Source organism: Stegodyphus dumicola, chromosome 3 (assembly GCF_044657685.1).
Source record: "Stegodyphus dumicola isolate Sdum_Otavi_A_Nest chromosome 3, ASM4465768v1".
Classification (NCBI taxonomy): Eukaryota; Metazoa; Arthropoda; class Arachnida; order Araneae; family Eresidae; genus Stegodyphus; species Stegodyphus dumicola.
Window position 1 is genome coordinate 245,411,903 of NC_140770.1, and position 26,277 is coordinate 245,438,179.

Below are 26,277 nucleotides of genomic sequence, written 5' to 3' on the forward strand. Positions count from 1 at the left end.
AAAATCGTTCTTTGAATTTAAGCAAAGTGTGTATGAAAAGGATTTTACCTTCTTATGCCACTAAAACTCTTTATTACATTCGATGTAAAAATGAAACATTTTTGAGAAAGGAAATCAACATTTACTTAAAATTAGCTATTTTCTTTAGCACGTTTTTAAGTTCATTACAATGTATAGATATACTTTTTCAAACCCATATAATCAGTAAGATGTTTTCTCCCTGTTTATTGCATGCCTTCGAGGTGTAACTGGAAACATACTCTATGCGTATTTGGGTGGTTCGGAGTTCGAATTACGGTAAAGGCATTACAAATTTTTCACCTTCCTGCAACAAAAAAAAAAAAAAAAAAAAAAAAAAAAAAAAAAAAAAAACCTAATTACTCTACCAGTCGCCCCCTAACAAAAATGGTGGTGGCCAATAATTCGTCACCACCAGTAATCCCTAGTCACTCCTTATAAGGGGGAGTATATAAGGTATTTTCTCCCCCCCTTTCCAGCTGCCTTCGTTGTGTAAATGGAAGCACACTCGATGAGTTCTCAGAAGGTTCAGTGTTCGAATGCCAGCGAGGGCATCGCACATTTTTCACGTTCCCTGCTTCAAAAAAACGCAATGACTCTACAAATATAATTAATACTGAGAATTCAGCCAGCTTTAGATTAAATATATATAGATTACACAGTTTGATTTAACTAAGAAGAAATAATTTCTTTGCTTAATTTCAGCACGTTAAATACAAAAACACGATTATATATCTTCTTAGGGTCAACTCTCTTAGGATCTTTCTAGAATAAGCGTAAATCGCAATTAATCTATTATTTTATTTTAAATAGAAATTCTATGTGTTCTTTAGGAAAAAAAATGATGTGTACACCACATGACTTCCTTGTACGGAATATTAAACTATACGCTTTTTTGCCTGCATTTCATTTAAACTTGATGAATTGTATTTTATATACTTCGTCGACAGCGCATAAACCACAACAAAATAAATGCACTCTTTGAAATTCACTATATATACTATATTTACCATAACGACATTATGGCGCTAGGTTCACTTAGCAGTGTTACATCTCATGCGTGTTATAACTCAAAATCCACAAAAATTGTATTATCTAAGGAATCGTCTAACCGTTGCCACGTATTCTATTCAAGTACTATAATAAATCTAAAACGACGTATAAAAGAAGTTAAACAAGTAAAAAAGAAACAGTTTTTCACAGTCGATTCGACGCCGCTTACCTAATGCGCATACGCTACTCGTAAACATTCTCATCTGTTCTATACAGACTGAGGACAATATTTGCTGCTAATTCGAAGCCCTTATTTCCTCGAATTTCATTAGACATATATTTCTCATTCAATTAATTCAGTTCTGACTTCACGGCAAAGCAACAATACATAAAAACTCAAAATATTGTTATGGATTTTGTATTTATTCAGCTATTTTAGTAGAATTTGTAATTAAAATTGTTTTGTATACCCGTGCAATGCAGTACGAAACTTATTTGAGGAGAAAGCTACGCCAGAAAAACTAAAATACAGGAGCATGCGCATTTAACATTTTAATAAATAGATATCTCGTAATTGCACTCTTTTGCTATCCAGAAAAATCGAGAAAATACAAGAATGCTCTCGTGCATGGCTAAAAAGCTTATAAAAGCTGGAGGAAAACATTTCAGTTCAGCTGTTTACTTAGTGCTGTTATTGATTGTAGCGAATTCGCGGTGAGATTGGATTAGCTTTCGCAGTGTTTTTTTTAATTGTATTCTATGTAACGTTTTAGTAGTATAAAATATAACTACTGTGAGATATTGTAATAATATCTCTGAGGAAATATTTCAGCATTTTGTTTTTATTTCTCGTGATAAGAATAAATTTTATAAACTTTTTATCGACTTGTGCATTCAATCCATTACGAACCCGTACGCGCGCAACAATATCTTCATTATAATTAAAATATATAGAAAAACATAAAATACCAAATACAGTTAAAATAATTACAAATAATTTTTACAATTAAAAGTAGAGTTTCTGCGCAAAAACAAGCAATTCGGCCAGCAAGCAAAAAGGCAGATTTTTCGATGCGCAAAACTAGAGAACTTTCCTTTTGGTCCCACTCGGCAAAAGGACACTGACGGTGCAGGAAAACATAATTCATTATTCTGCTAAGGTGTAAACAAATATGGCTGCTGCGGTAAGAAAAATTAGCCTCAGCCGAACTTAAACAAGTTTTAAATTGTTGATAATTCTACAGCTATGGCATGCACCGGAAGATAAGAACAACATAATTCAATAATTTTCAAAGCATAAACTGTTCAATTTACCAATATATAAGAATAAAAAAACTGAGCTCACGCAGCCGAGTAACAGAGTGGGTATATATGTATATATATATATATATATATATATATATATACTTTTTTCCAGATAGCAATGAAAAAGCGAGGTTCACAACTACATATTGTAGCAGTCCTATATACATAATTTCAACGTTCTGAGGCTAATCGTTTTTGGGTTATGCGAGATAAATACATACATACGTACGCACAGAAGACACGAAAATTCTTTTCTGAAACTATTTTAAATCAGTTCTTTAATTCGTTTGGGGAAAAAGAGTCCTATATTCTATCCTTACGTACAGATGTCACTCGAAAACATCGTGAAATTGTATTCAATATCTATCAAAATGGATATTTTCTTTGAAATATGATACCCGGCATTTTTTGTGATTACAATACTTCCTTTACTTCGTACAAGGAAGTAAAATGGGAAAAACTATTGTTTAATATTGGCGAAGTAAATGTGCTTTGTCCTAGGTTTTGCTGAAATAAAAATAGTTTTCATCCTTTTAATTGTATAATCTTGATTAATATGAAACATGGAAACCAAAAATGTAAACTTTGTTCCCTGTATTACAGTAAAGGCATATTTGATTTACAGCACATATTTAAATTACCGCATCTGTTACATTATTAAATTATTATTTTATACTTTTTTGTTAAATAGTTACGTTATTCGGAAAAGAAATAGTTCACGCACACAAAGAGATTAAAAACGCTCCACGCATAAACACATACGGATTCTTGCATAGTATCGTTTACTCTTAATATGTATTGTTGGAATGAGAGATTTTTACATTCCACAGAGTAGCTTTTTCCTTTTCATTCGTATACTCGCATTTTAATCCGAGAAGCAAGCTTAAGCTGACTGCGAACTGCTATTAATAGTAAGTCAGGTATGTATTTGTTTGCCTTTTACGTATATTATGTGTGATAATGCTGTTGCTTGTTTGCCGATCATTTGTAAATAACATCATTTAGAATTTTCATAATTGAGGGAAATATAAACAAATTACCGGAAACAGCTTTTTAAAGCCTGTTTCATTTTTTTCAAGCACATTGATTTGCCCTCATATTCAAAAACTGCACGGGAGAAAATGCTGCAGGATCATTTTTATATCACTTTTGCATTAATAATATAAATATATATCAAGATAAAAAGATGTCCTTCTTTCTATATTTAATTACATTTTAATGTAATTTAAAATAACGAAATTTTGTTTAAACTCCATTAAATATGAACTTATAAAAGTTCTAAATGTCTATAAAAATGCAACTCTGAACTGTAATATAATATATTAACAAAAGAAAACGAGTGAAAGCAAATAAGATTTAATAACAATTTCTAATAAGTGAGAAATTATTTTAAGGAATATTAACTAGAATTTTACAGCTTTATAATATGTGTATGGTAATGAACATCACTACTATATAATAACTGCGTCAAGATACTGTAACTAATTACCCTGAAACGCTAACGTAATAAATTAATATGAAAATTAAAATCGCAGCCAAACTTTTGAAAGAAAAATCTTACTTGCTTGCATAAATCTAAACTCGTAATTCAAAATAAAACGAGAAATCAAATGATGTAGTAGGAATAACAAATGTAATCTTCACTTTACTCGTTTAAATTTCGTACAGGAAGGATTTTAAATACATTTGCCAACCATGAAAGCATATTTCTTACTTTTGGAAGAAGAACAAAAATACAAATTGGGTACAATAGACAATTTCTGAAAATCACAAATATAAATTTTAGAAAATGTTAACAAAACTGTTTCAACTTTCAAATGGAGCCTAAGTTTTAATATTAAAGCAACTTTACTTTTGTCCCATATAACGCCAAACGGGCAATTTGCCCAGAAGGGCTATTAATTTCGTTTTGGCATTTTACATCGTGCACTCTAACATGACGTTTCATGTTTCAAATTGTTGCCACCAATATTATAGCCCTTTATTATATTTAAGGAAATTAAATAATGAAGAATCTGCATGAATTTATGTATGTTTATAGTATCTAGAGACATCAAATTTTCAATAACATAGTCCTTCACTCGCATACTGGCACCTGAAAGACTAATTTTGGAATTTCTTTCATTATCTATTATATTTTTCGTAAAATTTTAAGGAATTTTCAATTAACAAACTCAACGATTTCAAAGCCAGCAATAGCAACACTGTACAGGGAAAAATAATTATAGCGCGCATACCTGTGTATCAGCAATTCTAAAGATAAGCTGTTTCTAAATATGTTGTGATATGCCTGTTGAATTGAATTTTATTGTTTAAGCGCGAAGAACATCATGTTTAATAAATAAAGGTAACACACAAAGCGTCAAAGAAACGTTCCTCTGGGAGTAATATAAAATTTGAAAGCTTTTAGATTTTTACTTCCTTATACGAAGTAAAAAGGAAGTATTGTAACGCAAATATCCATTTTCACCGCTATCGACTGCAATTTAACGATGTTTTTGCGGGACATCTGTACGTAAGGACAGGATAAAGGACTCTTTTCCTCAAAAAAATTGTAAAACTAATGTAAAATGAATTCTAAAGAGAACTTTTCGTGGCGTCTGCGCGTACGTACCTATGTATCTCGCATAACTCAAAAACGAGTAGCCTCAGAACATTGAGATTTTGTATATAGGACTGTTCTAACATGTAGATGTGCACCTCGTATTTTGGTTGCAATCGGCCCCACCAAACGTATATAAATATATGTATATATATATATCCACTCTGTTACTCGGCTCAGTGATCTCAGTTTTATTATTCTTATATGTTTGTAAATTGAGCATTTTTTGGTTTAAAAATGATTGAATTATGTTGTTTTTATCTTCCGGTTAAGGTTTTTATGCCTTTAGTAAATCTGTATGCACTATTTTTAGAATTATCAACAATTTAAGAGTTGTTTAAGTGCCGCTAAGCCTAATAATTTTTTCCATGGCGGCCATTGCTTGTTTACATTTGAAGCAGCAGAATAGTAGATTTGTTGCCAATCTAGAGAAAGTAAGCTTCGCAATCACAAGGATAGCGCCTTATTTTATTATTGCGAATTGAATCTTGCTTAATCCATTCTGGAATTTATTCGAGGAAATAAGTGTTTAAGAATTACTTCATAATTTTCAATATAGACATCTTGAGTTTTAATGTATTTTTGCCTTGTGGCGAAGTGAGAACTGAATTAATTGAATGAGAAATACTGAATCGTCTGCGAAAAACTGTTTCTGTTTTTGTTGTTGTTGTTGTTCTTCTTTGCTTAATTTCTTTTGTATATCGTGTTAGATTTATTATAGTATTTGAATAGAACATGCCGCAACAATTAGATAATTCTTAAGATTATATAAATTTTGTGCATTCTGAGTTAAGAAATGAACGAAATGTAAGGCTGTTAAGTGAGCCTAGGGCCAGAGTGTCACTATGGTAAACAAATATAGTGAATTTTAAAGAGCGCATTTATTCTATTGTGGTTTATGCGCGATCGACAAAGTATATTTAAATCAATCCAATAAATTTAAATGAAATGCAAGAAAAAATGGGTATAATTTAATATTCCGTACAAGGAAGTCATGGGGTGCACACATCAGATTTTTTATTTTTGTAGGTATTATACTTACAGTTGTTATAATTATGATTATAGTTGAGTTACTGTTGCATTAAATGTGAGCTTAATAATATACTAGTCTGTGACGCAATGGTTTTTTACTATTATTTCATCTACAGGGATTTAAATAACAGCACTACGGGAAATAGATTTTTCTTTTTTTTCTTTTTAAAGGGCATATAATAATGTTCCTGCCGAAGATAGCTCGAACTTATTTAATGAAACTTAACTTCAGTAAGTGGACTGTAATATTAACAATAACAAATTTATTTTAGCAAAAACAACATTATTGAATACTAGCACACGCATGTGTGCAACTTAGCTAAAAGCGAGCAACCATATGCTCTTACATCAAATCAGAAAATCATACATACTAATAAGGCAAAAACGAAATAACTTTAGGGCTACACTAAAGCCAAACTCTGCTTGGCGTGAAACAATGCTGCCAAGCAATACTCTTTCAGACACCGAACAAATAACAACAAAGAAATATTTATACAGTACATAAAATTTCAGCTATATAACACCTCTCACTGCTACAGTGATATCTCGATTTCGAAAACAAAATTTATTTAAAAGTAATAAGACTGATTAATGTAATTATTAATTCTAATGTAATTATTAATAATAGACTCTAATTAAATAAGACTAGTTTCTTCGGAGATTCAAACTAGTCTTCGAGCTAGAATTTATTTGCTCAATGAATTACTGTTGAACTGGTTGTGAATCAACAATGCGCAATTATTCAAGAAAGCAATTTGATGTCTTAATTCAGAATGAATGGAAAGTATGCAGATTTCGAAAGATGTTTCACAGAACTATTGTTTCGATTGCCTTAGGAAAGTGAACAAGAGAACTCGATTGCCATTGAGTAGGAAGCATGTAATATCTCACCAATTTTATGTATTTTTTATGAGATTTCTTGTTCGTAAATACATTTCGTGTTAGTTCTTCAAGAATTAATTTTCTATCCTGATGAAAGAAGGTACCTGGAGGACATGGATTATTGTCACCATGGAATTTGATTCTTTCTGTTATTTATTCGTCTTTGCATTACAGAACTGTGAGTGCACATAAAGAAATACGAATGAAAATAAAATAAATAAAGAAATACTTTTGATGATATTATCGTTGTATCTTAAAGTAAAATATTCTTAATACCTTGTACTGTTATTATAAATTACATATGTAGTTATTAGTCCGAAGGAGCGGTAGCCCAGAAGATCTATTAGTCTCAAAACGGCATTTTGTGGCGTTTCACTATAAACGGTGAATTAATTTTAAATTGTTGCCAGCAAATATTATCGCCCTGCATTATATTTAAAGAAATTAAATAATGAAGAATCTGCATGAATAAATGTTTCTTGCATTGTGAAAAAACGGCGGTACCTAGAGCCATCAAATTTTGAATAACTTAATCCTCCACCGAACATGGGCATCTAGAAACCCTAATTTGGAATTTTTTTTTATTTTTTTTTTTTTTTTTTTTTTTTTTTTTGTTAATGGTATCATATTATGTAACACTTTCGCGAATTTTTTATTAAGAAACTCAACGATTTCAAAGCGAGCAATGGCAACACTCATGGGGACATTTTTATCTCCAGGCGCGAGATTGTGTATCGGAAATTCTAAAGATATGCTCATTTTAAAATTATTTTGCAATATTGCTTCTGAATTGAATTTTATTGTTTAAGTAAGAAGAACATCATATTTACTGAACAAAGGTTACACACGAAAACGTTAAAATAACGCCCCTTTGGGCGTAATGTAAAATCTGAAGGCTTTCAGATATTTTTTTTTTTTTTTAAATTTCTTCAGCCTTAAATATAACTTCTTTTTTCCGTTTCCTCACTAGAACGTAAATGCGGCTAGAGAGTATTTAAGACGGAGTTACATAATTCTTGTCAGCTTTGATAAGTTTGCAATTTTTCGGCTTTGCATTATTTCTGCCTACATTTGAATTTGTTACCCCAGTTTTTAAGCCAGATTAGGTTAATATTCAATTATGTAGTCTTTGACTGTAAAAAAATCCCTCAAGGCTTGCAATTTGGGAATTTTTGCTGAATAACAGATGATCAGTGCAAGAATTCACTGGCTATCCAAAATCTACCTCTAAAAAAGAGAAAAAAAACTCAAAACCTCAAGGACTAGCAATTTAAAGTTTTGAATCTGATTGCTAATTCACATGGCCATCGGTTTATTCCCAACAGCCATTTCTATAACTTTTTGATCATCGCGCTTTTTTATAAAAGAATATATTTTATAAATTCTAAGTGATGCTTTCTAAAGCAAGATTCTTATTTTGTAAATCTCTACACTATTGAGTTTCAGAAGTCCGAAAACCTTATGCAAAATTAAAAATTATTTCTTTTGACGAATTTACGTTGCACAAATATTTTTGAGAAGATGATGATCAATACATAGTGTAGTAAAAAATGTAAACAAAAGGTTTGTGTGTGCCAAAAAACAAAAGGTTTACGTTCTCCTTGCAAAAAAAAAATAGAAATAATGCGTTAAAATGTTCTATCAGAATAATTCTTTGTTAATTTTTGTTCTAATTTTCAGATATATATTATTTTCATTGCAATTGCTTAATGTATTTTTAATGAAATAACGATTATAATATTTCACTTAAAATTACAGAAAAGAAACTTAAGTAAAAGTTTTGTAAATATTACTTTATGTCAAAGAATATGTAAATAGTAAAGAGAAACAAACTACTCTTGAAATATTTTCCAATGCTGGAATTTTTTCAATAAAATTTCGATCATAATGCTCCAGCAGGATACTTTTCTGTGCAACATGTTAAAAATGAGACTCTTCGCTTTAATTTTTTAGTTATTGTCATGATTTGCTTAAATAAGAATACATTTATTGTCTGTCGCTCACAATATGTATACTGTGCCTATCTATTTTTACCAATTTTTCATTTTTTAATGCTGCATATTGTGTAATTACATGCTCTTGATTTTTGCATTTGCGATCATAAAAAAAAATAATTTTAGTTTTCAATAAAATTCTAGATGAAAGTTTTTATCATTTTTAATGAAACAGAAATTTACCTTAAAACGTAAATGGTGCCCACCATTCAACAGATATTTTAGAACATGCTCTTCTTAACAAAAAGGTTGGGGACCCCTGGTTATTTGAATACGACAAAGCAGACGAGGGCTATCTGCCTAAGATATGTGATACTTTCATAGCCACCTTTCTAAAGCAAACAGGCTCGTATTCATGTTTAAAGATGGCTTTTTTGTTGTGTGTTGTTGGAAAGTTAATTTCTGCTATAGTCCAAGAATTATTAGGTCCATATTTAATGAGAATTTATTTCTATATATGCATAATACCGCAAAAATTTATTTCTGTCAATATTTCGCACTTTTAATTAAACTTGCGTAGCTTAAATGATTGCGGAACAAATTTAAAATGCTAGGAACTTCGGATTTAAATATGCATTTTTTTATCCAGAATTAATCATATCATGAAGACAAGAAAATTTTTATTTTTAACGTTATCAACGTTAAATTTATTTATTATCAATGTTAAATCAGATTTTATGTAAACGTGATAGATTCTTATTGTATAAATATAAAGAAAATGAGGAAGGTCAAACCTTAGTTAATCTCTTCGTATAAAGCACTCTAAAATTACTTACCATAAGGTGAAGAATGTCTTTGTGGAGGATATTCCGAAGGAACGAGGCCCGTCTTCAGATTCCACGCGGAAAACAATACAAACATACCATGCAGTTAGTTTGCACGCTGCATAGAACCAAGTCGAATTCATAGATTTCAAAAATATTATCCACTCAGTTTCTGGATGGAACACAAACTTGCACTTAAATGTTACGTAGCTCGTAGATGGTTTGCACCAAAAATCAATGAGAATTTTTGCTGTGTTTGTTGGTTCAGCTCTATGTGATACCCTTCAATATGGCAGTTGTTAATAAGTCGTTAGCTGTTGTATTTTCATATCTTACCTTAGCATGATAACAAGATTATAACTTTCAAACACTTAATAGTATAAAAGCTATGAGCAAATAAAGAAGACTATTCTGGCAGGGTATATTTTCTGTGAAGTAAAAACATCAACAAAAAAAAAATCTGAAATGTTTCAGATTTTAAATTACGTCCAAAGGGGCGTTTTTTTAACGTTTTGAGTGTTACCTTTATTTATTAAATATCATGTTCTTTGCACTTAAACCATAAAATTCAGTTCAAGAGCAATATCGCAAAATAATGTTAAATTAAGCATAACTTTAGAGTTTCCGATATACACAGTCTCGCGAGCTGGAGATAAAAGTATTTTTTTTTATATATAACGTTGCCATTTCTCGCTTTTAAAGCATTGAGTTTGTAAATCAAAAATTCGTTAAAGTTTTACAAAATATAAAATTTATAATAAAACAAATTCCAAATTTGGGATTTCAGATGCCCATATTCGCAGTAGGATTTCGTCAATCAAAATTCGATGTCTCTATGTACCATTGTTTTATCACAATGCGAGAAATAGACAATCATTTATGCAGATTTTTCATTATTTAATTTCTTCAAATATAATGCAGGACTCTAACATTTTGTGGCAACAGTTTGAAAAGTGAACCGACGTTTATGAGTCCGACGCAAAATCGCAAAACGAAAACAATAGTCCTTCAGGGACAAAGCCCCTTTGGACTAAGAAATTTGTAGTTATGTAACTTTGAGATAATCATATGATATCTTTTTCCAGGAATTTTCTTGGATGCTTTAAAATCTAATGCTTCTTAATACAATCAATTTTGCTTTCTATGATTTACTGTCATGTATGATAAATCCGTATTCTAAAACAAGTCTCAACTGAATACTGCTCAGTTGCGGTCAGGTCGTAAATTACAGAGGGAAAAAAATCCAAATAAATTACGAAGGGAATTATGAAATTCAGTCGTTTTAATGGGGTTTTAAGGAAAAATTTTGAAGGGTAGATTTATTTTGACACAAAGCTCTTTTTAGGGTCATTGAATGTCAGATTAAAAAAAATAATATTTAGATTAAATTAAGACTGATTATAGAACGTAAGATTCAATAAGTAAAATTCAAAAGCAGAAAAGTAAATAAATAAGTAAATGTAACAATATTTGTGTAGAAACATTTTTAAATTAATATTCAGTTTTATCATTTTTTTAGTTAATCGACATGTTGGGATTCACAGCTTCTTTTTTATTTAAATCGTATTAATAATACCTGAAAACCTGAAAACGTATACAGAATTGAAAGTCGTGAGAATTATGCATCACAAAAGCACGAATCAACATACTTATGCAATTTCTGTTCAAAACACCTACCATACGATAAATTCGTCTTTTAGGTACAGTAATCAACATGATTTCATTCACTAATACAAAGTCATATTAATCATTTCAATTCTCCACTAAATAAAATCTCGCACTTTATGCTAAACTATGGCTACAGGTGAACACTCAGCCAGTTCGTGGCCATAGCTGACTCTTCTAAAACAAAATAAATTTCAATATTAGGAGTATATCCAGGGGAACAACGGGCGTGTGCCTAAACAAAGAAAGGATGGAAGGAGCAATATACAGGCAGTGTGACTCTCAGGTCGAAATACCGTAAAATATACTTCCATCCTTTAAGAATCTGATATTCTGGTCAGATTGCAAGCGTAGCTTAGAATCTTTCCTCACTTCATCTCTGGGCTTTGGGAGACGTATATAATAAATTTTGAAAGGAAAAACTCTGAGAAGAAGGAAATGGGTAAGATAGGAAAGGAGCCAGATTGAGAAATGCTGAAATTTCGTAGCAATTTGTCACAGTTAGGTTTAGAGTCTTCATCAGGTTAAAAAGTAATTTTGAGCTTACAAATATTTTTAAAAATTTCCATAAATTTAAATGAATAATTGAAAAATAAAAATTAATTCCTTTTTAATAGCAGCAGCTGTTTTATTGTTTCTAACAGTTAGTTTGTAGAGACATTAGATATATTTTGGAAACAGGAGAGAGGAAAAATGAGCAACGCTTTCACCGGGAATCGAACCACGGACTTCTGGAATACGCGCCTAATGTGTTGACCACTACACTACGAAGGCATGCTAAGAAAGCGTAAGAAATACCTTATACATTCCCCCTTTTAAAAGCCGACTGTGGTTTAGTGGACCCAATCGCTAAGTCCTGGGCGTGGAAAATCATCATCCACCACCCTTTTAGTTCGGGCGCCACTGTAGAGACATTAGGTACTTTTTGAAATAAAAGAAATGAAAATTGAGCAATGCCCTTACCGGACTCGAACCACGAACCTCTCGAATACGCGTCGCGCGTACTGACCACTACACCACGAAGGCACGCTAAGAAGGCGGAAGAAATACCTTATAAGCTTCCTTCAAGTCCTTAAATGCATTCTCACATTCTTTTGTCTACAAGAACTTTCCTCTTGCTCTCTATCTGCTTGTGAAGGGGTCTTAAGATGGAAAAAAATGTTCTTCACGAATCTCCTATACTAGGTGCAAAGCCCTAGGAAGCTTCTCAGCTGATGGACATTTTCGGGACATTTCCAGCCTTTAACCGCTAACACTTTTTCAGGATCCGTGCACAATCCTTCAGCAGAGATGACAAATCTGATGTAAGTCACTTCCTGTCTGAATAATTTGCACTTAGCGGGACTTTTGAAAATTTGCATCATCCACCTTGTCTTACAACAGCTTAATGCTTATTTTTGGCATCAGAAATAAGTTAGATTGTAGAGACATTAGGTATTCTTTTGGAAGCAGGAGCGTGAAAAATGAGCAATGCCTTCGCCGAGAATCGAACCACGGATCTCTGGAATACGCGACCAGCATGCAGACCACTACACCACGAAGGCATGCTAAGAAGGTGGGAGAAATACCTTATACACTCCCCCTTTTAAAGGACGACTGGTGTTTTACGGGGCCCAGTTGCCAAATTCTGAGTGTGGAGAATCATCATCCACCACCCTTTTAGTTCGGACGCCACTGTACAGTCATTAGTTTTAAAGCAGTAGTTGTGAAAAATTGAGCAACGCCCTCGCCGGCACTCAAACCATGGACCTCTCGAATACACGAGCGTGCTGACCATTACAATAAGAAGGCTGACGACTACACTAAGATGCTAAGAAGGCGGAAGAAATACCTTATAAGTTGAAATTCGTTTGCTGGTTTAAAAGCTCTCATCCTATTAGAATGGACAGTTCGTGAATTCTTTTTAGTAAAAGAGTAACGTCGGCTACTGTTTAGAAATTTTATAGGGGTCTAAAGAAAAAGGAGACGGTTTTCTGGTTAGAATATTAAAATTCCTCGTGCATTACTAAATTACGAACCTTAATAATCATCAGTTTAAATCACGAAGCTTAAATCTGCATACGGTTTTTAGTTTAAGCTCCTTAAATAGCTCTTTATTGCTCTTTTGGACAAGAATTGCGATTTTCCAATTTTGGCATCAAAAGTGCTCCATTTCTTCATAAGTATCCCATTACTTACTGAAATAACGAGTTTTATTCATTGCTTATCAAGCAATACTTGTTAATAATAGTCAATATTTTCTTTCATTGTTATAAAATGAGCTAATAAAGAAAGGATATTGTTTAAGATATTAAACACTTGGCAACAATAGATTCTCTTTCAACTGCTTACGATTTTTGTCTGAGCTATTTAATAGTTTAAATTGCCATTTAAATGTACTTTCAAGTTTTGGATGGTATAAAACATGGATAAAGCCCCCAAAATAGTGTTGATGTTTCTGATTTTATTCTTTCTTTTTACTGACCTCACCGTCATCTCATCCATGCATACTAAAGGCAAAAAGGTAAGTAAAAACTTACCTGAAAAGATTAAATAACTTTTACCTTTAGTCTTTGACTTGTATTCAAATACAAAAACAGTTCTTGATGCCTGTCTTGCATTTTGTCAATGGGATAAAAATAAAAATGAAGAAAACATTTTGTTTCATAAATACAGCCATCAAAATTTAGTAAACATGAAAAGGAAATAAAAAATTAAACTTTTAAACCAGTGTAATTATGAATAATGTAGATAGCATCTATAGAGTTGAAAATAATTTATTGAAAATATATAAAATGCTAGATTCATATATTGTTAAAAGTGAAAATGATATTAAAGATGACATTACGCCTTATAGAAAAATACGTTTGCAGGTTTAAGGTATCATAGTCGTGTACTTTGTACTTTACAAATCATATTTCTAAATATTTTAGATAAATAATACTTAAAACTTTAATTTCCTCCATGCTATTTTGTAAGCAATAACCAAGGTGGTGTATCAATCAGTAACGAAATAATGATTTCTTAAAATTAAATTTAGACACAGTTTGAGATTTGCTAGATCTATATTTTGCTTGATTTATAAGTCTAAAAAACAAAAAACATTCTGATATTTATTTTACTAGCGATAATCATTTCCAAAGACACTTATTCCTTATTATTATTAATTTTAGATGTTAAAGGGGAGTTCCGTTTAATATTCCTAATCTTCAATATAAAAAAATCTTCCTTAAAAATTTTAATTTTGCTTAACACAGAATATCCTAACTTATGAATAAGGTAACGTACTTAGATTAACTAGCATAAACACACTCATGTCCATAAATTAAGGATAATTCGGAGTCACGCGGAAATCGAACTCTAAAATAAATATATCACTTGTAAAATCACTACACACATCTTCAAGAATCATATGCAAATTTCAGGAAGTAACCAGATGACACATATGGTTCGTCACAATGACGAGAGTGTAAGAGAGTGATATATAAGGAATACAGGCAAAGAAGTAAAATTGCTCGCAGGCGCTTTATAAGCATTTCAGTGCAATAACCGAATAGTTATGACACAAAGGACGCATTTGGATTATTTTTTACGTGGTAGAATTATCGGCCGTCTGGAATGTGAGCGTACCCAATTGGAAGTATCAGACGAACTTGGAATTGCCCAGAGTGTCATCTCCAGCCTTTGGCAACGATTCCAAGTTGATGGTAATGTGAGTAGACGTTACAGCACAGGTCGCCCCAGAGTTACAACGCCGAATGAGGACCGGTATTTGGCAGTTACTGCCAAAAGAAACAGGCGGAGCACAGCCTCAGACCTGTCTCGTCAGCTCTCGTCAGCCACTGGTACGACAATTTCAAGGCAGACCGTGTACAGACGCTTAGGGCAGATTGGTCTATATGCTCGTAGACCTCTCAGATGCGTTCCACTTAATGCAACGCACTGTCGCCTGCGGTTAGCCTGGAGTAGAGAGCATGCATTGTGGACACCGCAACAGTGGGCTTGTGTGATGTTTTCCGACGAGTCCAGTTTTAGCTTGCAGTCTGATTCTCGTCGGACTTTCATATGGAGAGCTCCAGGTACCCGTTACTACCAAGAAAACATCATTGAACGACACCGTTACGGTGGTGCAGGAGTGCTGGTTTGGAGTGAAATTATTCTGGATTCCAGAACTGACCTGCATGTTCAAATTGGAATCATGACAAGCCAAATCTATCCGGACGTCATTCTGGAACAACATGTACGTTTGTTTCGGGGCTCCATGGGCGCACAATTTGTGTTTATGGATGACAACGGCCGTCGTCACCGTGCAAACATCATAAGCGAATGCCTTAAATCGGAGGATATCACCCGTATGGACTGGACAGCATTCTCACCGGACTTGAATCCAGTAGAGCACGTGTGGGACATGCTTGGCCGACGAGTTGCAGCCCATCAACCTCCTCCTACATGTCTACCGGAACTTCGGAGAGCATTGCTTTTTGAGTGGTGTAATATCCCCCAAGATCAGATCGATAATTTGATTCTCAGCATGCCTAGGCGTTGTACGGACTGTATTGCATCGTCTGGGAGACATACAATGTATTAACAATCATACCAACCATGTAATATTGGTTTTTTGTAAATAGGTTTTTTTTTTTTGTAATTTGCTCCAGGGAGAAAAAATGGCTATTTTTTTAAATAATATCAAACATATAACATCTTTTTTGCTCTTTACCTTTTGTTTAATAAATAAGCTTTACAAATAAGTCAAATTTGTTTTTCTTCTAACGCTTCCTTTGCCTGATTTTGCATTATCCTTAATTTATGGACACGAGTGTATTTTAAAATTATTCTGTTTGGTATGTTCTTCACGAATAACTTGCAGGTAATTCGTAGGACTTCGCGATTTGCAAATATTAAAGATACTTGACATTATAATGAGTAAAATAACAAACTAAAAACTTTTCAAATACGATTTCAAATTTCACAAACGTTAATTGATAAGGATTCTTAAAAGTGAAAGGCTTAGATATATTAAACGTAGTTAATAGTTAAGAGTTTTTTTAAATACAGTTTTTGCAGAAAGATAAAATCTTTGTTGAAGAACTAAATCGTAGTACTAAATACTAGATTAACTGATATTTAAGTTGAAATGTGTTAAAAAGAGTTTCCAAAATATACAAAGCAGAAATTAGCATTAACTTACGTTTAAACACAAACTGAAATCATTTATCGCTCTTGCTCTGCAAAATTTGTTTAGTAACTGAAGATACTTATTTCTAAACCATTCATTGATATAGGAGATCTCCAGAAACAAATTTTCAATTTCGACTGGAATTTTAAACTGTTTAAATGCCTACAACTGGCTCCGTAGACAACAGTGTTGAACTCTGGTAGCTCAAACTAATTTAAATCTTCGTGAACAATCTGGCTGCATTGGTGGTATGGCTTTTCCGTATGCAACATGATTATGAGCATATAAAAGCAATGCAAAATCTGAAAACTTTCAGGTTTTACTTTATTTCTCAGAATGTATACTCTTTCAAGAATTAAACTTTTATTGTAATTATCCGTTTTACATAATTACCATTCTATATAAATATTTATTCAAACGTCTAAATGAATTAGATAATAAAGAGAAGACGTATTAACTAACTAGACTAATTACTAAGTAATTTACTTAGTAATTAGTTATTTATATCTTATGTACTTAATTTTGTAATAATTTACATAAATCTGACGTTAAGTGAAAAAGTAAAATAGGTTTCCTCAGCTATAGTGTCCGAAGACAATTGTGAGCTCACCAACAAATGCCAGCAAATCCCCATAAAATTAGAATTCTCAACTTTTTAAGCTAACCTAATTGTAATATATGGTACTGTTGAATTTTGGCAAAACTCAGAACTTCTCCTAAGACGATAATATGATAACAAAGAACTGAATGAAATGTGTTTATATGGAATGTTCCAACCAGATTTAGATAATTTTGATCATATCAAACAACACAGCTACGATCATATCAAACGAGCATTTTACTGTGATAAAAAATGTCTTTGCGGATCTTTAAAAAGAGCTGGCAAAGGATTTATCCACTCAGACACTGCTCGGTCAAAAAGTTCAAAATCCTTGGATAAAAAAGTATTACTTTGAATAAGCGATATTAAAAAACCGTCACTTATTCAAATCGTCATGTTTCTCACTGGCAAATAAAACTGAAAACTAAAACTTGTTGCTTAAGGAAAGGTAGATTATTTACCAAGATATGCAGCTTAAAAGTAAATTGAATATCATTTAGGTGGAAATTTTATGTGTCCTCGTTTACGTAGATTTTTTTATCTGTGGATTCTTTTGTAATGTTTTCGACAGAAGATTTAAATGCAGATAATATTTAGTCTTGACGCCTTTTGATATCAGTTACATTATCATTGATTTAAAAAAAACTATATTTTACTTCAGTATTGTAACAGCATGAAAACCACAATTTTTTCAGTGCACATAATTTTTGCTGCAAGGAAATATATTGTGAAATCCAGTATGCTTGCAACGTATTTGTACGGTTTAACTTATCATTTTATTTCTTACGTCGATTATTTCCTGAGTTGCTACTGTTTTACATATCTCACCAGAAAATATTAAGAAAGTTAAATAACAAGCGAGAATCAAAGTTTAGGAAAAAAAGTTGACAACCTCAACCTCAACTTCCAGAAACTCTGTGCTGCTACTTACCTTTAACGTAATGCTATGACGTGGTTAGTTTGATTGAAATAATATTCCTGGCTGTTGGGTACCTTACTAGGAAATAGTCTGCATTTGAAATTTAATGTATAAATTATTTATAACATTATTGTTTGCTTGACATGTAAGAAGCGGAAGCTAATTTTTTTTGCTAATGGTTTGTTTCCTGTATTTTCCAGCTAAACTGAAAATAAATATTTTTGTTTTATTTTTATTCTGTTGTTACTTTAGTATTCTAGGTTTGAAGGTAAAAGACGGGACCAGCAATATAAAAGAATTAGTTTAAAGCTAAGTTAATTAAAGTATAACCTTACATTTGTTTATCTTTCAGAATGTATTCAATTGCTTTTAAATGTACCTGATATTATCTTTGGAATAATTCCTATAAATACTGTACTACTGATAGTATAATACTTTTAGAAATTGTCCAATATATTTAAAGATACTGTTACGAAATGTACAGGTACGGTAAGATACGCAAAGCAAGTTTAGGGTTGCCAGAAAATGACAAGGGGAGGCAGGCTTGCCACATTTGGCGACAAAATTGTCTGTATGCTATAGACTGATGGAGAACCTTCTGGTACGCGCAGAGTTAGTTAGTCCGTGCGGAGAGTCCATCGAGTTGATAGACAGTCAGTGAGGGCTGAATTGGTCGTCGAGTGCACCGAAAGAGTCTCTTAGTGTATCGCAGTTAGTGCAGCGTCGAGAGAGTGTATTGAGCTCCGGGAACGACTGAACCGAGAAGTCGGGAGCTGTACTCTAGTGTATCGTCGAGTGCATCCCGAGTTGTAGCGTGGAGAGTCTCAAGAGTACGTGGAGTTCCAAGAACGACCGGGCAGAGTCGGGAGTTATACTCTGGTGCTTTGCCGTGAAGCTGTCTCCACCGTTACGGCCTGTAGGCTGTGTCGCCGATTGTTTCAGCGTAATTTTAGTAGTTTTCTGACGACTGTAAAAGTGTGTTTGGAGCTGTCTTGGAAAATACTGTCCAATAAAGTGTTTTCGATATTCCATCAAGTGCTGTTGTCCTTATTCACTCCAAATCCGCACGAACCTTGTACGAACGTAAAGGAAGAAAGAAAATAACGTAACAATAATAGTAAATACAGGTATATTATATTCTATTCAAAAAAGATTTATAATCTTTTGAGCCTTAAATTTTTCAGTATTAATGTTCGTGATTGTATTTTAGTTAATCCGTCTGTCGTACATAGCCTAAAGCGCCTATCAGTATAAATTCCTTATTAATGGGGGAGTGGAGACATCTACACTCCTGAATGATGGAACTGTCTAGTCATTGTTTCTGAAACAGAGCTGCAGAAAGGAATGTATGATCTCGCTTTAAATAAATATTCTAGTATTAATAAGATAGAGTATTTTGTACATTTTTATATAGCATAAAATATTATGGAGTTACGTATGCAGGCATTATACAGTCATTATGGAGACTATACAATACGTAAATATCTTAAAATTATCGTTATACAGAGTGCATTCATTATAATGTTATTACGTTAGTTGAAGTGTAGGCACAGACATGATATGTGTCTTTGCCTACACTTCAACTAACGTTATTACATACCCAAAGACACGTTATTACATACCCAAAGACATAGAATTGCATACCAAAGAGTTATGTAAGATTGTGACATTATGTTAGGTAAAATTGTGACATTATGTTATGTAAGATTGTGACATTATGAGAAATTAGATATAGTTAAGGAAGTAAAATATAAAGGGACAATTAGTCCAAGTTGTCTGTCTCTCAACAACAGCATAAGTCTTTATCATTAAAGCTGAAGGAGAATGGATACTCGATAAACGTACCATGGTCCATTATATATTGCATAAAGTACGGTCTGTTACTGAGCAGTTTGTTCATTATTTTCAGGGGAAAATTTACACTCAGTTGCCAGTCATTTTCATCTGAATTCTCTTGTAACTTACCATTAATTTCCTTAGATAATTTCGTTTTCAACTGAGAACTTCTCTGGGATATTCTAATAGTAGTAAATGTCTTCCGTAGCTGTTCATTTAGGTATGTTGTCAGAAGCTACATTCCCCAACATTCAAATCCAAAGTTTTATTGGAATGTAAATTAGCCTGTCTGCTTCTCTGAGCTGTTCCTTCAATTTTATGGTTAGCAGATTAGTAAAGGTTTATGCTGCACCAATTAATCTGTTTTAAATCGCAGTGGAAATTTTTAAGGCATTTTATTATTGTTCCAGTACAAAATAGGTACTCATAATAAATGTTGATCCTAAGGTCTGTTCATGGGCTAAAAGTGCAAAGCTTGAAGTTATCACATCTGGAACGTTACCAATTAAAATTGTATTGTGTCTTCAGTAGTTGCACGCATAAGAACAAAAACCTGTTAGCTTCTAATACAAGTTCCACGTCCACTCTATACTTGCTTATTTTAAGCACATTCTGTGTTGCGTTCATTTAATTTGCTTTAATGCTCTGAATGTTTAATTAATAAGAGGAGATGAGAACATATGTTAGTTCACTTATTGAGAAAAAACTGACTATAATAGTGTAATATGTTCTATTTTTATTATATTAAAATTATGTTTAACAGCGGAATATATTCTATTTTTATTATATTACCTTTCATTTTTTTTTCTTCGACGCAGGTGATGAAATTAGAAAATATCCTCTCCAGACAACATTTTAAAGTAAAAAAAAACGAAGATTATCCTAAAAGTATCGACAGAAGGAATTCTTCTAAATTCTTGGAGCTGGTAAAAAATGCGTTAAATAGTAAATATGAAAACGAATTTCTGATCAAAGGAATTCATGTTCCAACAAAAGTCTTAAGCCTTCATAAACTGACCAATATCTCCAGTAAATCCTTGAATTCTTCTGAAATTAAAAATGTAAAATATCCTAAAATACTTTCTTCCCTCAAAATGCACGAAGTACATAAAATATTTAACAGCAGGCATGCTAATCGACTCAAAAGAAATATTGATGACATGTCTGTGACCGACAGAATTATGGAATATGAAGAAGAATCTAATGAAAATGAAGAACTTGCTTTATCCCGTCAGCGTGACAAATTCCATGGAGATGATAACGACAAATTTATTACTTATAAAAGCCCCATTACTGGAATAAAGTCTTTGATTAAACGCAGAATTCCTTACAAAACTCGTCATGAAAGCATGAGAAACAGAAATTCTGAGTTAGATAATTTTATTACTAATTTTAATTTTCAGCCTAAAAATTTGCCTAATTTACCTCTCCGAGGAATAGATGAATTCCAATCACGGAAATCGAACTTTGGAGAAAGCTATCCACCAGTAAAACGAGAAACCCAGGAACTTAATACGGGACATTTTACTTTAGGATCAAGCTTTCAAATTCGTACAAAAAATTCAACGGAGCTGAATAAAAAGTTTAAAATCCTTCCAAAAACTTATTTGAATACTGTATATGCAAAAGAACTTGATGTGAATGCCAACATTCTTCGTGGTCTTGATAAAATAATTCGAAAACTAGATAATTTGTCAAGAGGCTCCTTTCACTCTGAAGCAAAACAGGTTGAAGATTTATTGAGATACATTGAGAGAATGAGAAGTGATCAAAAAGGTACCTCAGGAAATATTCCGCGCGAAGATAAACCACTTCATTCTCATAAGAAAACAAAAGTAAAACCACATTATGATAAAGAATCACATAATGCACGCACAGCAGTTGATGTGAATGAAAAAGGGTCAGACCTGAAAACAAATATAAAAGTTTCACAGAAAAGAATACAAAACAGAAAGAAGAATCTTGAAGAAATGCAGGTGGAACCTATAGGATTTCTGTTCCAAAATAGCGCAGTGGGAAAACAAGCAAAAACTAAAGACGATATACAAATGGATGATATAATAAGAGATCTGGAACAAAGACCCCAAATAAAAGAAAATAAATCCAAAGGAAAGGGGATGAATGAAGGAACAATTGAACAGAAGATATCTGAGGACAAAATTCACAAGGAAAAAGAAGAAAATCTGTTTTCCACATCTACGCCAATAAAAAACGGGAAGAAAAAAATCATTCAAAGTTACGTAGAACAGGGACGCAAAACAGGTGATGTTAAAAGTAAATGGAAAGCTAATATAAAACACCTAGGAAATTATCAAATAAGAAATGAAATGCAAGATTTATTTACGAAAGAATGGGATGTACTCAATGCTGGAAAAAAGAAAAATGGCGATGAAGCAACAGAGCAAGACAGGGGAATTGAGAAGAAAATAACGAATGTGGAAGAAAGACAGTTGAAAGACAAATTTACTGGCTCAGAAAACATTATTTTAGGAATAAGCAATAAAATGGAAAAAAGTCCAGAGGATAAAATAAATAACAGAAGAATTAAATGGAAAGAAAATGCAGAAAGTCCAGAACAGGATCAAATGGAAAACGAAATGCAAGATTTATTTTCAAAAGAAGAAGAGAAACTTAACGTTGGAGAAAAGAATGGTGATGAAGCAACAGAGCAAGACAGGGGAATTGAGAAAGAAATAACGAATGCAGAAGATAGGCAGTTGGAAGACAAATTTACTGGCTCAGAAAACATTATGTTTGGAAATAGAAATAAAATGGCAGAAAATCAGGAGAATAAAATAAATAACAGAAGAATTAAATGGAAAGAAAATGCAGAAGGTCCAGAAGAGGATCAGATGAAAAACGAAATGCAAGATTTAATTTCTACAGAAGAAGAGGTACTTAAAGTTGGAGAAAAGGAAAGTGACGAAGCAACAGAACAGAAGGGAATGATGAAAGAAATATCGAATACAGAGGAAACACTAATGGAAGGTACATCTATTGGTTCAAAAAGGATAATGCTAGTAAAACCTATCGATTCTGCAGACAGACAAATGGAAACTCCGTTAAAAAGCTTGGAAGGAAATAGCCGAAAAGAAACACATAACTACAAGCCAGATGACTGGGTTATACTTCAAAGCTATATAACAGAAACTTCAGCGTCCCGTAGTACTATTACACAACAAATGAAAGAAAATGATAGTTCTGAAATTTTAGATATCCTAAAGGTGTTGAAGAAAATCACATTACTTAAATCCAATGAATTCACTGATGCAATGGAAGAAAAAACTGAGAGAGGAATTTTGAACATGGATCTTGGTAACACAGACCAAGGAAAAAGATCTAAAGCAGCAAGTAGCAAAATATTTTCTAAAACTAAATTACCTCTCGGCAGTTATAATATAACTTTGCAATCAACTGCAAAAATATTTCCAATAACAGAAAAATATGTTGAGGATTTTGTATTAAGGGATACCTATAGGAACGCAGGAAATCAATCAACAAATTTTGACGTAGGCCTTAGGTCTCTCAATACGTTAACGAAGTACTTTGCTCTATTTCTGAATAATACTGGAATTAACACTGCTAATCAAAATGATAGACATCCCAAGGAACAAACTACATATTTACAGCTTTATTCATACTTTTGTATATTTCTTTCTATAGTTGTTTTTGTTTTGTTCATCGTCATTTTCCTATGTTGGTACAAGACCTGGACGAGAAAGATCTATGAAGCGAAGGATCTGGATGTGGTGCTAAAAGAAAAGTGTTCAGAAGAAATATCACAGCAGCATAGTAGAAAATCTGTAACTAATAATACAAAAGATGAAAGTTCTATAAAGACCGAAGATATCAAAGATAGCTCTTTCGCTTCTCTAGAGGAACGCTTAGAAGGTAGTAATTTTTAGCCTTGGTAACAAGAAAAAAATTAAGCTTATTATGTTACTCCTTATTCTTTTTTAAACTGTTAGTAGCATGTTTCTAAGTTGTTATTTAGAAATTTCATTATACTTTTAATTGTCAATTATTTAATATGAATTTTATTTCAACTTATGACCATTTAAGTACTAAGCATAGTTAAGAATAACAACCGTTCGGTGTTAATAATGGTTCCAGTTAAGGTGAGATTTCATGGTTATTAAGAAAATAATAATAATTTCATGACTAAATAACAAACATTATTTAACAAAATTAAAATTTTCTCAACTCTTTTGTCTCTCTTCAGTCAGCTGCTCGAACTAATGTCTTACTCAGTTATTGAGCAAAGCCGACACACTTTCCTACCACGCATTTCCGTAACATGATATGGCAACGCTCCCTGGATAATCTCTCAAACTCTCGCTGACATTTTTTCTTCTTGAGCTTCGATATTACGTAACCAGACACAATTTGCACAGTTACTGCGTAATTTGTTTTAGTGTAAATTTCCTTTCTTAAGCGAAGAGTATCGATACTGGCTTAAACTGGAAATCAAATCTGTACATACTAGTATTCTTACAAGATTTTGAAATACGACACACATGTATGAATGACGACGCGTAAACAACCTTATGACTGGTCCATCGCACAAAAGGCTGTGATATTTTATAGCATATCCATAGGTAAGCCTCTTATTGAACGACTCTGTTTCTAAAGCCTTTTTTTTTTAAACAAAGCATTGTTAAAGCATCGAATATATCTTTATTAATAGAGAGAGCGTAAGATGATGGTTTGGAAACATTGAAGGAAAATTTCATAAAGATTCAATCATATCTTTTTTTAAGGAGCGTCTAACTGAAATCATAAGCGTGCGAGTGTGGTAAAGTGGGCTGACTGATTAACGAGTCTGGTAAAATTTTTTTGTGTATTTTAAATGGTGATGATTAACGCTTTGACGGCAAATGCTCTAAATTTAGGCGCTTCGTATGCATGACGTGCGGCCGCAGAATGACTGACCGAATAAATGATATTTCATTTTTTCTAGTTACTAAGCAACGAATGTGATATGAGGTTTCTGCTAATGCTGTACATACATACGATAGAAATAATTTCCGAACGTACATATGAGACAGCAGTAAACATCCAAAACGCGCATTTGCGTCTATAGTCTACACCAATGGCTTGCGCCGGACGCATATACGCGCACACAGGCCACACCCACGTTTTTTGCTGGGCACATATATGCGCCCCTAGCAGTCAAAGAGTTAAAAAGACCTTCAGGAGTACTTTTTACTTCCGAGTCTCGGAAACACCCTTTGATGGCATTTGTGTCTGAGATACTAGTTCTTCTTGTCATAACTCTCAAATTGTTAAGTAGAAACTAAGAAAGTGTTATTTAGCATCAAATCTGTAAAAAAAACTTCAAAGTATTCTTAAAAGAAATATTCCTAAATTAAAACTATCGTCAAAATGGTATAAAAAATACTTGAAATAAAGTAACTCCAAAGAGCTGCATAAGTTAATATTTTCAGTAGCAAAACGAATTCTTTCTATCAAGACATGTACTTGTGCAACTAAATATTAATTAACATATAGTAAAGTATTAGTTTCACTCACATATTTTTAGTAATCTGATATTTACTCTTACTAAACCTTAATTATTTGTACGTTGCCAAACACATCGCTCACTGTATTTAACCTAGTAATAAGCAGCTCGCATTTATTTCTACATTAATCAGAAAGATGGTTTAACATTGCCTGGGAGCTGAGACATATATCCCACTCGTTCATTATTTTAAATAAGGTTGCGAGGATTATTTTAATTTTCTAGTAGTTATTTTTAAACACTTTCCTTTAAATTTTTGTTTTCCATCTACAAATCCTTGGCAGAATGATATGTCCCGTTTTATATAAATGAAGTAGAACTAGTATTTAAGGGATGTTTCACTTCCATAGAAGAGCTCAGGTCTCAGCGTGCTCTGTTTTCGGACTACGTCGCTGTTTAAGCCTATCTTGCTACTTGCGGCCGTAGTCTTGCCTGTTAGTATTAGCTGGTGAGGTTTAATTACGGGCTAACTCGGTTAGTTATCTCTGTAAAGCTTCGGCTAAAGTTTAGCTAGTTAGAATTAGTTTAGTTTCTTATCTTCTATCTTAAGCCCAAGTGGAGGCTTTCCTGTAAGCCCCAGAAGGTGCCGTCTGTTAGCACTTCTTTGGGTGAATAAAAGTGTATTTTAACCATTCTTTAGACTTATCTTTTGTAGTTGTAAGAAGACCATCGAATAGTCGCTAAACATTTCCCTTAAGTTTTAGTAACCAAGGGCACGTAAAATAACTAGAACTACACAAAGTTCAAAGCAGTTTAGTTTGCTATGACGATTCAAAAATGCAGAGCAGTAAATGGCAGATTATTTGTTTTTATTTTGCTTGCTGATTCAATATTTTAATAAAAATTCTTTGCGATGCTTTTTTGGGGGGAAGTTTTAATACCTGATTGTACAATCGAAGGAAATTCCAAAAGGTTTCTTTAGTCCGCTATACTTAGAAAAAACCTCGAAGGGTCGAAATAAATATGCCCTCAAATTCGCACTTTACTTTT

At 32.7% G+C, this 26,277-nt stretch overlaps 1 protein-coding gene across 5 annotated transcripts in view; it reads left to right on the forward strand.

Moving 5' to 3' along the window:
- LOC118193887 (uncharacterized) overlaps positions 1 to 26,277 on the forward strand; it is a 224,783-nt gene that overhangs the window by 196,719 nt on the left and 1,787 nt on the right. For all 5 annotated transcript variants that reach the window (XM_085813990.1, XM_085813989.1, XM_085813992.1 and 2 more), the window contains one exon: positions 20,585 to 23,657. In XM_085813990.1, the coding sequence (XP_085670116.1) occupies positions 20,585 to 23,657 (3,073 nt within the window). The remainder of the gene's footprint in view (positions 1 to 20,584; positions 23,658 to 26,277) is intronic.